This window comes from Haliotis rufescens, unplaced genomic scaffold, assembly GCF_023055435.1.
Source record: "Haliotis rufescens isolate VD_foot unplaced genomic scaffold, xgHalRufe1.0.p SCAF_47, whole genome shotgun sequence".
In the NCBI taxonomy this organism is placed as follows: Eukaryota; Metazoa; Mollusca; class Gastropoda; order Lepetellida; family Haliotidae; genus Haliotis; species Haliotis rufescens.
In genome coordinates, this window is record NW_025964190.1 from 1,444,537 (window position 1) to 1,462,370 (window position 17,834).

Sequence of the window (17,834 nt, forward strand, 5' to 3'; positions counted from 1 at the left end):
ACGAGTCCGAAACTGTGGTACCATGATTAGAAATAGATATAGATATCCAATAATTAAATCCTAGTAAGGGGCGAGTCAAGGTATTTTTAAAGGGGGTGGGGTTGGATTGGGAGGGATTGACAAAACGGGAAACTGTGCAACCATTCACCACCTAAACGTTAATGTGGAACAAAACAAAATTACATTTCTGTGCTGATCTTAGTTTAGAACTTTCTCAAAATAACAGAGTTTAAGTGGTTGTTGGTGCAAGTGTATACTGAAGTTTTGAAAAAAATAACAAACAAGGATATTCATTGAACTTCACCAAAATAGGTCCTATCAACCAAGTAATATGCCGCCAATGCCGTATTTAAGTAAATCATGCATCAGAGAGTTCTTGGTATTGTATTTCAAACACCGTCTATTTCGTAGCCGGACAGTCGGGGAGTTGGGGTCAGATAGGGGGCAATTTGGAAACATAATATGGCAATAGGGTAAAACCACTTGCCTCAATAAATATAAATTATGGGGATAAGTTAATGAAAATATAATGGTATAGTAGCGTAGATAAAGGAGATTGGCTAAATAATAAGTAAAGAAAATAAACAAAACTAAAATTATAAAATATAAATCTAAGGTGGCTACCTCTGTAAAGCTAGGTTGATAATGTAATAAAAAAATAGAAGCTAGTAATATGTTACGTAAAAAAAAATATAGAAAAAAGAAGAGAAAAGATAAACAAACAAAACAGTGGTTACTCATAAACATAATCATATTCATATTCCTAATCATATTGCATGGTATTTCCGGAACAAGAAAAAATATTTTTTCTGCAAATTGTGTATGAGGCGGCGGCTACTGGTAGTGCTCACTCATTTTCAGTGATCCGTTCATACCACTTTCATCACTCTTTTGCCTTTTTCGCCCAATTGAATCTGTTCTGCAGATAATGGATACAGATTATTCTCTAGCCTTTTATCTTATACTTGGCATACATTGCACCTGTACACAATACTAGTCAGTGATCGTAGGATGATATCGCATCATTTCCCTGTAGATGCCTACCGACCGGTTCCTCCGTATATAGGTGAACGTGAGGGACAGTAAAATCTGTAGAAATTTAGTGTTATGCCCACTTAGACCAGCCTTTGGTTTATGGATTTTTTTCCCAAAACATCAGGTCGGTAGGACGACAAATATGTCATCAAAATGCAATACGTTGGTGTGCCGAGTTTTAAAACAGTCAATCCTTATCTAGTTGGCACGTTTTATTATTCTCAGTGTCTGGGAGAATAAAGTCAGACCAGCAGTCAGGTGTCCCCAGCATGATATTGCTGAAATATTGGCAAAAGCGACGTATGAACAATACTCCGCACTCAGCAATATTCCAGCTATATGAAGGCCGTCTGTAAATAATCGAGTCTGGACCAGACAATCCAGTGATTGACATTAGATCATCGACATGCATCAACCAGGTCAGAAAGCCTGACAACCCAATACAGGTGGTCCCGTTGGTCCCGTTGGTCGCCTCTTACTAGCATAGTCGCGTCTTACGACAAGCATAGTCGCCTCTTACGACAAGCATAGTCGCCAGTCAATTCTTATCTAGTTGGCACCTTTTATTATTCTCAGCTTCTTTGGGAAAAAAAGTCAGATCAGCAGTCGAAACAATAGATAATATAGAATTGTTTTATAAGAAACTAACATCATAATTGGTTGGAGAGGTATATAACTGTCATTCATACATAAGTATATACAACAGAAACACATATCCAGTAAATATGTGACAAATGTTTTCACGAAAATTTTCTTGGGGTAGCCTAATGGTTTTAAACGTTTACTTTTCATGCCGAAGACCCGGTATCTATTTCCCACATGGTTACAAGATGCGAATCTCTTTTCAAGTGTCCCCGGCTTGATACTGCTGAAATATTGCTAGAAGCGACGTATAAACTCTACTCATTCACTGACCCACTCACTCGTATCAGGAAGTCACATTACTCATTTAAGCATTTCATTATTGCTGAAATAAGCTTAGCACTTTCAGTTTTGGACATTATTTTCATTTATTATTTTAAATAATTAAATAATTAACAATATATCATCGCCCAGTTTTATAGCCTATATTCCCCGTGCGGATTGTGGGATGGAAAGGATCCCAGTCGTAAAAGCCCGGCCAAACTACCAATCTCACTTTCGGCTATTTACGTCAAGCCCTCTGTTGGCAAATTGCCAACCTATCGCTTTGGCAGGCTGGATGCTTGTGCGGCATGTACTGGCTGTGTGGGACTTCATCTACATCATAAGTCAATGTTTTGTCTTGTCCAAACTGTCGAAACAAAGACTGCACATTGCTGATGACAGCGTTAAACAAGAAACAAGCAAATGAAACTCATATATTAGTATAACTATGATTGTTCGTATTCTGTAGGTATACTACGTGCGCTTCCCACATTATAGTGTCATATGTGCATCTCCCAGGGACGCCGGCTTTTCATCTGTCTCATAATATTTGTTATTCTGATTAGTTTAAGCCTCGGCAGTGAAAGAGATAAAAACCTTTGAGATGATCCTGCAATAATGTTTTCATGTGATGCAACGCGAATCGACACATTTTGAAACTCGGATCACCTGAGTGAAATTTAGAACTAGTTAACTTTCTTAAGTATTAGGTTGTTTACTACTGTTAATTTTGTAACTTTGGGATAACAGTTTCCCATTATTTGGCTTTGGGTTAAAATGGGCAAGTTGTGGTTGTTTCAGTTTTTATATCTAAGAAAATAAGGAAAATAGGTTCAACGGACTGTTTTTCCAGTGTGTTATCTAGTTACAGTTTAATAGAAAAAAACAATTGTATAAATTAAAGCAGACAAAACTGATGAGATTGATCAACATTTCAGGCAGAGGAATACACACTGTGGGATATGAATGTTGCAGGGAAGTGCATGACGAGAAATCACGAGCTGCGGGTGCGTGTTGAGGTGACATTTGTTCCATCGGACATGGTAAAGTGTACAGAATCAATGAGTGAGTCAGTCTATCAATCAATCACCCCTGTGGGGGACACCAGGGTGTGTCTACAAACCCACATCATGAATATAGGATATTGGCATTGCTGCGCTATTTGTTGTTAATGTATTGCCCATCCGTGAAGATTCGGGTAGAGAATAGGTATTCAGCAACCCTTGCTTACCGTAAAAGGCGACTATGCTTGTTGTTAGAGGCGTCTAACGGAATCGGGTGGTCAGGATCCCTGACTTGTTTGCGTAGATCAATGCTCATGATGTCAATCACTGGATTGTCTTGTCCAGACTCGATTATTTACAAACCGCCGTCATTTAGTTGGAATATTGATGATTGCGGCGTTAAACAACAAACAAACCAATCCATGTCTTGTCTGTGCAGATTTTATAAGCAGAATCACTGAAAGTGTACAAATGCAAAAGAACAGGAATAGAATAACCTGTCCACCCTTAAATAAAATGGACCAACCGCTTGGACTCTTAACCCAAGCACATAAATTTATACTGAAACTAATAAAGACAAAAACTACTTGAAATGAAAAAGCTAAAACAATATCCCTGAAAACGATACAATATCCTGTTACATGAATCAGGTGATTGTTTAATTCATGCACATAACTTGACACGCCCACAGAGTCAGCCGCCAATCAACGATGAGAAGCATCAAACAGAGTTCAAAGGACCTGTCAGGCAGGAGGCAAAAACAGCAACTGTCAGACTGTATACAACGAACTGGAACAAATATGTCAGAGAGAAGACAGCTGATTCAAATGACATGGTCAGTAACGGTCAGATTCAAACATTAGTTCCATGAGAATGGGAAGACACAGTTGGGAATATGCGAGTGAGAAATGAAACCAGAAGACATAAAATTTGTGGAACCAAGACGAGCTGTTTAATTCATTCTCGGCCTTCAGGCTCAATAGGTGGTTTGAATGTTCAAGAGATTGGTTCTTTTTAGACTGAATTTCCAAACTTTACCAGGAAGTCTATTTTTAAGTGAGTCTTAACGCGGAGAGAAGTGTTCGTTCATCCATCGGATTAAATATCATATAGTTTCGACCCCGCTGCATGGTTGTAAGGGAGACAACTCCTCCGACCCTCTGACCGACAGCGGCAGTTCATGTCCTCCCTCTGTTGGCGTCATCAGCCGAGGCCTAGCAAGATTCACTGCACTCTACAACACACAATAAATATTGTCAATAAAGGCATTTATTACTTGCCCGTGAAGAGATCACCCGTTTAATAAACATACAGCTGTATTACACATTGTGTAATATCAAAACGCGTGCTTATGTACTCTCGGAACACGTTTCAGGAACAAATATTGAAAGCTCTCAACATCCCTTGGCTTATTCAACGAAATTGCGTGTGGAGTTGATAGATCACTGAGAGGAGCTTATGCACACTCGATGACCCCCAGCAACCTTGTTGCTAGGTTGATGTCACATGGCATTGTTTCCACAAAATTCCACAAATTCCACAAGGCGATGGTATTGTAGCGCAACGACAGTCGTTAGTCTTAGTTAAAGTATGTGAGTTGCGATAGTCTTAGCCCTACGATAATTTTGTGTTGTATGGTATTAAATTCATACGTTTTAACTTTTGACGTGTTTGAAGTATTAGTCTGTTAAAGTCAATTGGACTATGCCGTGGATCGTGTAGGTGTCAGCCTATTCATACTCAACAGTATTATTAAAAAAACGTTATAAATGGCAAGTAATAAATAAAATACTAAACTCCCTCCCGTTTTATACCAATTTTATTAAACTCGCTCGTCAGATACCACAACTATTCACTCGTTTCATAAAAAATGGTATTACACGGGAGCTCGTTTAGTATTCTCTATATATTTTTTTAAATAACTTCTTAACTTTATAACTTTATGCATTCTAAACTGCGAGGTTATGTTTGCTTCAATCTTTTTTCTCATTATTTACTGATTAAGCGACCCTCGAACGAACACTTAAAATTTGTTTCTCTCTGTGCAACCAGCAGCTGATGTCGACAACCAATGGATTATTAGCATAAATTTGCAAATTGGAAATACGTTTTGACCCGCGTAATCTGCACCACCTCCGTAGAGTATATAGCAGCAGAACATATTATTTTGCTGTCTAAAACGGACAGAATTACATTCCATGCATTATCTGTAAATGTAAAATATTGCTGAAATGAATATAATCTTTTTCTCACAAAACTCCGCAGAGTACTCTAGAAACAGGTTTGAATATTTTGATGTGAATTAAACTTTACTATTTGCTGCGTTTATGGTGGTATGGGTAATCGATATATTTAGGTACATCGACAATGTGTAATTTCAAAGAATTGATTATACTCTTCAAAAAAAGAAACGCAAAACGGGTAATTAGCGGACCAAGAGGTGAAAAATTAAGAGGTTTAATGTGTTATAGTGTTAGTGACAAATTTCCAGACGAACCATTAGTCGGGAAACACGTACGATTCGGAAAAAAACGCACACAGTGCATAACTAAAAGGGCCATGGAGTTGCACGCACTGCACGTGCAGCAGCATTATGAACGGTATTGAAGTGCAGGGTTTTTGGTTGCCTGGCGTCTGCATCAATCGAATAGTGACAGTTCAACATGCCAAGATTAACAGAAGTGCAAAGAAACAACGTCATAGGCCGCTTGCAGGCAAGGGACTCCCCATCAAGGTTTCCAATGTAGCGCCCAACACAATCACAAGGCTATGGGATCGGTTTCAACAGCATGGGTCAACACGTAATCGGCCAAGGTTGGGACGACCAGGAGTAACCACCCCGCTTAAGATCCCTACATGCGACTGCAACAGTTACGTGAAAGGACGATCACAGCCACCTCAACTGCATCCCAAATACCCGGACTCCAAAAGTCTTCGACCAGACCGTACGAAACTGTTTAAGAGCAGCAGGTCTACGAGCAAGACGTCCTGTTTGACGCGTCATATTGAGTCGACAACATCGTCAATAACGACTGCCTTGGTGTCGTCAAATCTGGGTATGTCCCCAACCGCGATGGAGAGATGTCTGGTTCAGTGACAAATCAAGATTTCTCCTCTGTTGAGGGGATGGAAGAGCACGGGTCTACAGACGTCGGGGAGTACTTTACGCCGGAAACTGCGTACTGGAAGTGGACAGCTGTGATGGGAGTAGCGTTATGATGTAGGCGGCTCTCTCTCATCATGGCACGACAGGTTTGGTCCATATCCAGGGCAATCTTACGGCTCAACGATACATCAACGAAATTCTTCTGCCACACGTCCTCCCAATTGCAGCCAACGGCCATGGTGTATTCCAGCAGGACAACGCTCGACCGCATACAGCACGGATCACAAGAGGCTGTCTACACAACAACAACGTTGATGTTCTCCCCTGGCCCTCCATCCGATAGAACACCTGTGGGATGAATCAGATAGACGGCTACTCCGACGTCAACCACAACCCCAAACGTTGCAGTAGTTGGCTTTTGCGTTTCATGCCGAGTGGGCGACCATTCCCCAGGATGTGATTCGCGTACTTGTCTTTTCCATGTGCAGGAGATATCAGGCCGCTATCGGTTCCAACGGGATACATACGCGTTATTGATAGTAGCTGACCTTCACCTTGGACTCTTCCTATGTACCGATAACTGATGTTCTCTCCACAACATTTCGGCTCAATACCTAGTACGGTTCTTCATATACATGTATTTTCCTACGTCACACAAATCTGGCTTTCCGGTTTTTTTCTTTGAAGAGGACATTTTTGTAAAACTTCCCTCCCCTAAGCACCCAATATGAATTTGACACCGAAAGCTCACATAACATATGGTTGTAGGTTTGAATCAACCTTGACATACAGAAACAACATCCTCAGACTACCGTGATGCTATCCTCGTTTGTTCTTCGTGAAAGGAAAGCCCTGGTCGATCTGGGAAGACAGCAGCACAGTCTGTCAACTACAGGCACCAAGTACCTGGGATCTACTGGGCTGTTGCGATTAAAACCTGAAATTATGATCAGAGATGATATTCATACTGTATGCAGCGTGTTAGGGCGAAATAATCTCGTTTGACTTGGATGCACTGTTGTGATGATAGGATCAAAACTATCCCTTTGAAAGTTTCAGATCCCAACATTTCTTCAGGCCCCCACATTTCTTCATTTTTGTTGTTGTCATTTTCGAAAACAGTTAGAAAATGAGCAAAACTTGATTAAAGCCGTGTCGGCAATATTGCAGCTACACGTATTCGTTAGACGGGATAACAATTTTGTTATCTGTTAAAGAAGTTAGCTCTATGCCCATGTGTAATAAAGAATAGGTTTGCCCTAAACTTCTTAGTAAATGCACCAGAACGCTTGCGTCCGAGTGCTTTGACGCTTGAACGTTTTTCTAAAAAAATTCTACCTCAAGCCTAAAAACGGTGTAAGAATCTACATCGAAACCTTGCTATATGCAATAAATCAGAGTTGTCATCCATAAAGTTTACGTTTTGGTTTTCTAAAGGTCAAGTATAGTTTGAGACATGTAAAGTTTCTGAAAAGATTAGGGGATCGCACAAGGCCTTACAGTTATTCAGTTGACAAGGCCTAAATAATCGTGTCTGGACCAGAAAATCAAGTGACATGCATCAACAAAGTCAACGGGCCTGACCACCCGGTCCCGTAATTCGCCTCTTAGGACAAGCATTGTTGCCTATAACAGCAAGCATGGTTTTACCTAATAATGCTGTTACCTGTACACAACTGGCAATACCGCCGATGTGTGTAGTCAAACAAATGACAAGGCCATTCATGCGTCCTGGAAATATTATAAGAAGTAAACACGTGTATGTGTAAACTCCAAAGTTAAGTTATCCAAGGTTTATCTGATAATGTTGTTACCTGTGATCCAACTGGCAGCGAAGCCAGTGAGTGTAGTCAAACAAGTGCCGAGAAGTCCAAGCCACACATAAGAGAGCCGGTAGATTTCCTCTATCCATATGCTAAAACATGTTCACTCAAGATGCAAAAAATCCAAATAGTTATGCAACACTCACATTTGTGTATGACAACAGGTGCACACATCGCAGCTAATTTGGTTATTTAATTACACCGATTCAGAGAATGGATTCATATGTCAGTTAGAAAATCACACGTCCTAGTGGAGATTTCAAAGTAGACACAATTTATGGATAACAGCAATCTCATTAAAATCAGACCTTAGTTCTCGCTACCGCTAAACAAAGATCTGAAGACATCCTATTAGGGGTCACGTCAGAACGACATTTCATCTGACCAATCAATGCGTCGCTTACCAGATTATGAAAGTGACAGTCGGAATGTGATTTCTAGTCATGCAATCTCGAAAACTTTAACATTGTGTATTCTGAACGATAGTTACGGGTTTAACGACTGAATCCTTACAATCTAGACCATCGTCAAAATATGTTTTGAAGCGTACTCGCCAATTGGAAATTTGTGCCGTAAAACGTGAGAAAGCTACCTTCTGATTGGTCATTCCATTGGTCGGTCAAAGTTCGCGCAAGGTCGGCCTGACGTGACCCGCAATGGGATGTCCTCAGATCTTTCTTTAGTGGAAGCGAGAACAAATATCTGAATTGAATGAGATTGGGATAACAACATCTTTTTTTACTGTAATGGTGACGTTTGTGTATAGATCCTTATACCGTATATACGGATCTATTTCGAATCGTCGCTATTACAGTGAAATAAAGTTGTTGTCCATAAATTGTTGTTGTCTACTCTGTCATCCAGCAACTTCTGATCAATGACCATCAAATAATTCATCAGTTGAAATTTGTTTCTCAATAATATTTTCCCATGGTCGACATAGTCACCTTTCTCGTGCCGCTTAAACTGACAAATGGGAAAATATAAACAAAGATAATGCCAAATATTTAAATAGTTTATGACAAGATTACCCATTGTAAGTCAATGAACGACAATACAGGAAAATGGTATGCCATATGATCTCAGCGGTCAGCCTATTGTTCAGACGTCATGGACAAAGGAGGACGCCATGTCATATCATTTTCCACAATGGAACAATGTCTCGTCATGTGACCAGCCTTATTTAGAAACTCTAAAATACACGAATACTCCGCATTCACACAGCTCGATCAGTCTACCGTACTGGTAAAAAAATGTACATTATTATCTGAACTAAATATTAATAATCAACTGGTTTTGAATCAGACCTTTTAACACTCAGTATTACAAAAGCAATTTGCAATAAGAAGATAAACCTACCGTGTTTTGAAATTTGATATAGACCTGCTGTAAAGTAGATACCTCTTTTTTAAATTTTGGTTTATTCAAATGTATAAATAAGAGGTATCTACTCTACAGAGGGACTACATCAAATTTCAAAACACTGTAGGTTTATTTCCATTCTACCATGACGGCAGCAACGCTTTTAAAAACGGTGCTCTTTTAAAAAATCAGTGTTTTTTGATGGACTTTCAAATCCCCTCCTGCCAAATCCTTATGGTGATCGGCAATCATTTTTTTTATGAATCTATTGTCTTCTTGCGCACGTTTTTTGTGTGAAAAGGCTAGTAAATTTAAAAGAGGTTTCAATAGCAAAAAGAAAACATCTTTTTAATCAATCAGAATCAAGCATTCTTCAATGTCATGGTAGAATATCATTTGAATCACTTAAATTTACAACTTAAAATAAGTTAAAAAGACATCACACCTGATTATTTTGCCAAGGCATGACATTCTGACTATAGCAAAATGAATGAATGATGGTCTTTAACTTCTTGTAAGTATTACATGTCACCAAGCTATTTCATTTCAGTGCTGTCTCACATGCTTTTTTCAATTGATTTGATACATACGGCTCTCGGAAGGTTTCGGCCACTGATGTGTTGTACACAGATGGTGTAAACGTCGTCCACGTAGACGTGTTTGAAGCCACTGGTGGTGTTGCAGTCATGCATTGGTCAGTTGATGCAGGAGGAAGCCATGGTGTCGGCTTCACAACATCGGAAAATGCAGAACCCAGGCAGATCCACATCATAATTATTGAACCCACGAGTGTACCGGTGAATGCCCCCTGACACATGCATAGAATGAGTTAGTGAGTGAGTTGGATTTATTGCTGCCTTTAACAGTATGCCAGTTATATCACAGCGTGTTAGCTAAATGTTGGGGGAAAGCCCGACATGATGCATGTGAAACCCACGAGCAAAGGTATGGTGCTGACAGGCCTAGACACATCATCGGTGTAGCTTAATCTAGAAGGAAAGGAACTATTTGCATCATTGGGTTTGGTGATTGATATAAACTTTATAAACACGTTATTTCTGTATTGAATTATGTATAATGTTTGGTCTGTTACTGGAAAGGGTGTCAACTCAAAGTGTGGTGTAAGCCCAAAGTGATACAGGCCCTAGATTTCCGAAATGTTCGTAGCCCTAAAAGAATCTTTAAGTTATCGTATGGAAATCGCAGTCTATCGTAGTCTATTTTCAAAACTACCGTAGCCCTAAGATATTGAAAGGTTGTCATAAATCTAAGATAACCGCATACCTGTCATAAGTATACTTTATCTTCATCAAAGATGGCGGCATACTTTGCAAACAATTTTCAAAGTTCAAACTTTGACAAACCGTGGGATTCAAACTGACACTTTCGAAAACACAAAGAAAGCATAAAGGTTTCACGCATCAAAGATTTCACGTCAGAAATGTTTTTAATAACAACAGCGATCCACATATGTTACTCAATGTTACAGTTTTCATAAACCGCAGAGTTCCGCTGTAATATTTTCTGGATTGCATATGTAACAATGCTTTAGTCTTTATTTTCGCATGTTTATTACATCAATCCACACATGTGAAATCAAATAAAAAATGGTTTCCCATGCTCGTTTGGGTTTAAAATGTCATCATAAGGTAACGGATGTTGAACTTTTTCCAAAAATCACTTTCCAATATATTTTCGTAGACAATGTTCATTGAATGAAATTTACTGATCAGTATAACATAGACATTTTCACCACGATAATCTTTGAATTTTGAATTCAGTGTACCGATTTTAAAAAAATGATCGATGTTGGTCTTTTAAAAATTCAAGTGTACATTTACTCGTTTTAAATTAATAAAATATAGATACTTGAGACCGTTCACACAATAAAAACATTGTAAAGGATAGGGTCACCGGACAAGTACTTTTAGAAGATCCTTAGCAATGCTGTCAGACAAGCCAAACGTCATCGAACAACGTTTGAGAATAGATGTCACAAATTTACAATGTGGACATTTCGCTCCTTAGACAGATTTTAATCAAATCAGACAAATCAATTTATAAGCTCAACTTAACTTAAAAGAATGGAAACGGACTACATTATATGTATGTTCACTTTAACTTGTGGTGTGTTCCATGAGACAACATAACTTGACAATTACTCAAGTATCTCCCTTTGTGAACGAAAATTAGTGTCACTTTCAAATTTTGATAAGAATTAAAGATCTAGATAGATGTGTTTTTAAATTATATAATCTAAATACAAATAGATTGATATTGTATTTGAGTCCTTTGTTTATTCCCAAAATATATTGGATATGTAAAAAACAAAAGAAACATACATTATGTCATTATGGGTGCGCTGCTTCCTGAACAATATTTGTTTTGAGTGTTTTCAGATATAATATTGGTGTTTTCTTTATAAACTTGAATTTTGACTTAAACACAAAAAGCAAGCAGTATTGTGAAACTGACCAAGTATTCATCATGTAACATCAGACTTGAAAACGTAACTTAAATGCTGAACGCCTGCTGTCCGATCATAGGTCTCGTCATTGTCATTTAGAATAACGTCCCTTACTGTCGTCCTTGACTTTGTACGCAAAGTGTTAACATAAAGTTCTGCGCGCTCGCGGGAGGGTCATTTGAAGGGAAAATAGTGAAGTATCTTTTTTCCTATTCTAATAGCTATATTGTGGTATCACTACACTTTTTGATCATAACATTAATTGGGTTTGAAAAATGCCTTTGCATGACACACGAATGTTATTTGTGTTTAGGTAGTCATGGCATCATTTATCATAAGAACAAAACGTCTACATGAAGGACATATATACGAAGGATTGTAAGGAATGTCACTCAAATAGTTGCGTGTTAAACAATGTGACCTGACAATGTGATCATGAATTCCATGTCACTTGTTATTGTCAGCGGCTGGGATATCTCCGTGACGTCATTTGGAAATACCCCGTTTTTTCAATCACTGACACAAATGAGTTCTCAGACAGAGTAGCGATAGTTATCGTTTCTTCATGCGATTTGCGACAGGTTTCTGATAGTTTCAAAAAATCTATTTTATCTTAAATTCAAGATATCATATCTTCGAACGTAAGTTCTCAAGATTTATCTCAGCTGAGATCGTTTCGAAAATCTGGACCCTTGGTCTCAGGCGTTTACCATGTTGGTGAAACCCACGAGCACAGGTGTGGTGCTGACAGGCCAAGAAACATCATCGGTGCCATATGAGCTTGTAACAATCATCAAGTTTGGGTTTGGTATTAACGTTTCCAACACATTATTACTTTATTCAATAATGTAATCTGTTGTATCTGTCACTGGAAAGTTTAAGTATTTGAAATTACAATTGCTAACAATTGCTAAGTGAGTGAGTGAGTGAGTGAGCGGACAGTATTCAAGTTATATCACGGCATGTCCATATCACATTTTATATTACAAAAATGCAAACATGATGGAATAATAGACAAAGATGACCTTTTCAATATAACTACATGACAGCAATGACTAAAAGAGGATAATGTGGGAACTCTATTTTCAGTAACCTCTTTCTGATGAGATATCAAAAATGTATTTCCCTGAAAGAGGTCCACTTTTTCTTATTACTGTATGTTTATTATTGATATTATTATTAAATTTTACTTTCCCCTTCGGTCTCAAAATTTACAGTTTTTGCTCCAATACGAAAACAATTTGGACAAATATAGGGTACTCTGGCCTTGTTTCATGATACTGACCCTTGAAGATCCGGGGTAGGATAGGTCTGCATCAACCAATGCTTGCGACCATGCTTGTTGGATTGGATTGTCTGGTTCAGCCTCGATTATTTACAGACCGCCGTCACATAGCTCTAAAACATTGCTGAGTGCGGAGTTAAACAACAAACAAACAACACCAAAACCTCATGATACTGACAAAGTTTGCTCAGTCCGAGACATATGCCTGCTAAAATCATCACTTAAAAGTTAAAGTGTTTCAGTTGACATTCTTGGTCTTCCCGACCACAAAACGCCTGTTAAAAACTATACTAATGATAGTACCAACCAGATGATGTGTGATCCGTACCTTTGCATTAGCCCAAGGACAAAATGCTGCCAAGATGAATAATCCACACAGAGGTCCGGAAAAGGCCGCTAGGACACTTGTGGATATCTTCAATGACATATTCATCATTGTGAATAGTTATAGATGCGTTTTTCGCTATCAAGGAGGCTATAATTGCCAAAATAGTGCGTTGGCACTGTAGCTCACTATATAGTCAACGAAGACAGACACTTAACAAAATTTACAAAAGTTGCTGCCAGCATTGATATTAAATATTACTTCCTGCATAAACACACGTAGGCGTCGGAACGAGTTTTCTTTTAAAGAAAAACTATTGGTATATCTTTTTTTATTATTTCCTTTTGTACATTTTATAAGATACACTCTTTGAAAGTAGTCTTAAAGTGAAAATAAAGTGGAAATTTTGAATTTGTTGCGAATATCAATTTTCCTAGATACATTATTATTGAAAATCATTGGGCTTTGAATTTAACACCCAAACCACAAACGTTGTGTTTAGAAAAGGTGGCTAGTACACAGTCAGTAGAGAAATGGTCCTGTGATAAAAAAAATATTGGTGTTGTTGATAGCTTTACACATCTGGAAATTGTTCGATAGTTACACTGGTAGCGTTTTATGTCAGGTATCAGCTTACCTTGGTTTCCTCAAGGGAGAAAATGTAGAGCGATCACACCTTCACTTCTGTAAGCGATTATTAGGTGTTTACATGTAATTCAGTGGGCTAGGGCGCTGCCTATTAAAATATTAAAGAATGTACAATAGTATTAGTGAGTGAGTGAGTTTAGTTTAACGCCTCTTTCAACAGTATTACTTTAATATCACGGCGTGTCAGCTAAATGTTGGAGGAAAGCCCGACGTGATGCGGGTATTAATGTTGCAGATAGAAAACATGTCCCAGTGATGTTGAAGAAGAATTTCAGTATCCACTTTATTTGGTAAAGCAAAATCAAACAAATTTTTTGGAACAACCCTACAGTCTTTCAAAATGTTAAGCAGATATGTCACCTAGGTATAATTCTCTTCAGAACTGACATGTTCAATAAAGATTTATCATGTGTTATGTTTATACAGTTAATTCTCCTTATAATTTTATCACTGTAATGAAGACAATGTCTACTGTGTCCGGGATTGCTCCCAATGATTATCATAAATCTCTGATAATCTTAATGTTTAAAAATTGAGAATTCAGTACACTACTGCATCTTCTATGCCGTTACTAATTCAGAGCTTATATAGTGGACACGGTAATAAAACGAATGTGCACGCAGAAAAGCCCCGTGAATGCGATTTAAAAATCCGAGGTGGAAGGAGGCAGACAAGGCTCCGACCAATCGTTGAAATTGTGCAGAGTGACAAACATCTGCTACCGTTTTTCAAATTTGATTTTAGTCGAGCATTTATGATGTTGCTATGTTATGTTTACGTGCCCTTCAAACAAAGTTACATGTATGAATCAGAATAAAATTGAATGTATAAACTGTCCTCTCACGGGTGTTCTTGAATCCTGAACAGTTGTATGCAAGGAAACATTTTGGTGCCGATGACCCTGTTACGGGAATTTTTGCACCTTAAGATTCATTGGTGTTGACAGCATATCATCGTCACAATGACGACCAATTTAGCTTAGGTTAACTACCTTTACTCTTGTAAACCAAATAATCTGTCCTGATGAGTTATATTTGTAAATCTATGTATCTGCAGCGGCGTTCAAAATGGACATCGCCACCATTGGTCCGAGGCTGAAAGATTTGTTCTCGGGCTGAGAAATATATTTCAGCAGGCCCTTACGGCCTGCAAATTATTTGAAACTGTAAGCATGGTAAATGAATCAAAACACTGAGATTGCTTGGAGAAACAGGAGCCAGCTTTAATGTACTCCACTCGTTAACTCTTTCAACACTGACCCGCCACACCGTAGCCACGTTAAAATAATTCATTTATTAAATCTATCACTTTTCGCAAAGTCGGAAAATACGTATTTGATTTCAATTTATCATATTTATCAATAGAATTAAAATATTGAACTATTTTCTGCCATGTTATTAAACAAAATAATAATCTGGGACACATGCTTTGAAAACGGATCTATATTGAACATGTAAAAGAGCAATATAAAGACGTTTCAAGCAAATCATAAATTAATTAATAAAATCACCATTCCTTGTTATGTGCTGTAATTTTTATTCCAAGAGTATGTCTTCCTGCTTCAGCTAAAATGTTTGGGCCTACAGTTTTTCATGTGGGCCTACAGTTTTGTAAAATGTGCTGGACCCTTAAGGCACTCAGTTTACTCTGCTGAGTTTCAGACACTTGTCTGCAGCCAAAAAAACAAAAAATATCTTCAGGCGATCAGTACTCAAGATTTACCTGATAACACGGATTATTACTGCAACATCTGAACGATCATTCTCAAGTCTTAGGAGACTGAAAACACATCTAAGAAGTACCTTGCCCCAGCAACGTCTTGACAAAGTAGACACAATTATCATGCTGTTGCACATTTACAAAGAGGACACTGATGCCATATGCCTTATGGACATTGCCAAGGTATTTGCACATACAAACCAGACATGTGGCACCTAACCCGCACTGCCAATTAAACAAAGCATGTGAATATGGAAGAAAATAATTTGTTGGATTTCAGGTATAACACCACCTCACTGACGTCAGTAATTGTTTTACTTTTAAAATATTTATACTAAACAACCTGCACACAGCTAAGCCAATGCTGTCCTTTATTTGGTGATCAGATGAACAGGAATGGACTCATGTACATCGTTTCTCTCCACAATATATTTGACCGCAAACTTTGTACACTATGATGCCTTCAACATACTTAATACTGTGTCTAAGATATGACAAATTATAGGTGCTAAAGGCAGCTGATTCGTCACAACTGCTTACCTTTATTATTGGGTAAAAAGAAATAAATCTTCTTGAGCACACGTTTTCGTTTGTGTTAAATTTTGAATCTCAAAACATGTTTTCCAAATGGTTGACCATGCGTTGTGAGAATCTACCTAACTTAGACGATTTGGCCCATAAGACAAAACACTAGCTAAATGGTATACGTACGTACGCACGCACGCACGCACGCACGCAAGCACGCGCACAAACACGCAGAGGTTGTCGACCTCGCACTCGCTATCACGGTCAATAACATACTACTTTCCATCTGTCATTACCCTACCTGGTAATAGTAATCGACATGCACCCGGGCACAAATGTTTTGCCCTAGTTTTAATTACACGTGTACCAAACATTTTATTACTATTTTAAAACAAATGTCTCTAAAGTGTCGAAAGTGTAAAATCAAATTCGATCCTCGGACACACAGGCCACAATAAAAGCTCACTTGACTTTCAGTCTGGTGAGCTAAACAATAATAATGTATTAATCTTGCTTTATAACACGCAGATAACAGACCCTTGAGATGAATCAATTTTAGAAAATCAACACTGCTTTTGAAAGTAACGTAAATAACTTTATTTCCCTGTTTAGAGCAAAGGAACAGTTAAATTGAATGAGTGAGTCCACATGATATTAAGATGAGTTTTCATACCTGCAACAATGTTCCACTGACCAATGATATTAGGATGGCTACCCCAAAGGAAAACACTCCGTAGATGATCACTGAAAGGAGACCATACATGTATATGATATATATATGATATTATATGAATGTCATTCTTTGTTTTCGACACGAGTGTCTAAATTCCGGCATATTCCTAGCGAGAACAAGTTTTTGTACAAGTGTTTGTTTGTTTCTTGTTTTACTGATTTTGATTGGTCAGTCAGAGGTAATCAAATCACAATAACCCCCTCTGTTTTAAACAACCGATGTGACGACCGCATCACGGCGGAGGCTATATTGTTAGAACAGTACTTCTTTTACAGTCACTGTGAGTAGGCATATTTTAATAATTATATGTAAAATTATAGGCTACAAAATGCAAAGTTGCGGATACAACAATATTCATCATGAGTGGCAATACATATTGTGCAGAAAACACGATAAAAATATAGAAAGAGAATCAATATCATGTTTTGAGGACAACAAAGAGCTTGATATTTGGCCTTTGCCTATATATAATTACTGTGACGGCATATCTTTTGCGTCACAATGCGCGATATGACATCATAATTGTGACGCGTGGCGTAGAACGAAACAATTGCAAGGCTTGGCTTAGTTTTCTTCAGGGAAGCCAACATCATGTTAGCTTACCAAGATGCCGTGCTATATGCTTTCAGAGCCTGTCATAAGTTCAACCTAAGTAATACGGTGTAAACAAACTGTTTGAGGGTATATAGCGCCATATTTAGTTCAAAGGCTGTTGTCAGTTTACTTTGTATTGCCTATGTTTTGTGTCAGGGATGAAATCGCGATTGTTTTCGTTGTCTGATCGACTTGGTCGTCGCCTATGGTAGTCGCTATCTTCGTGAAGCTATACGATATAAGAACAGTGATCTGATTGGATATCGCGTTTTCATTACGAGGGGCTCAACTAGTGATCTACG

General features: G+C 38.2%; 1 protein-coding gene across 1 annotated transcript in view; it reads right to left on the reverse strand.

The window, feature by feature from the left end:
- Nucleotides 1–3,384: 3,384 nt before the first annotated feature.
- The window catches only part of LOC124151253 (sodium-dependent multivitamin transporter-like), a 29,188-nt gene continuing 14,738 nt past the window's right edge, over nt 3,385–17,834 (reverse strand). Inside the window, exons 11-16 of the mRNA XM_046523639.2 lie at nt 16,879–16,949; nt 13,317–13,403; nt 9,827–10,044; nt 7,866–7,966; nt 6,864–6,988; nt 3,385–4,179 (exon numbers count right to left, since the gene is read on the reverse strand). Of these exons, the coding sequence (XP_046379595.2) occupies nt 4,051–4,179; nt 6,864–6,988; nt 7,866–7,966; nt 9,827–10,044; nt 13,317–13,403; nt 16,879–16,949 (731 nt within the window). The 3' untranslated portion in view covers nt 3,385–4,050. The remainder of the gene's footprint in view (nt 4,180–6,863; nt 6,989–7,865; nt 7,967–9,826; nt 10,045–13,316; nt 13,404–16,878; nt 16,950–17,834) is intronic.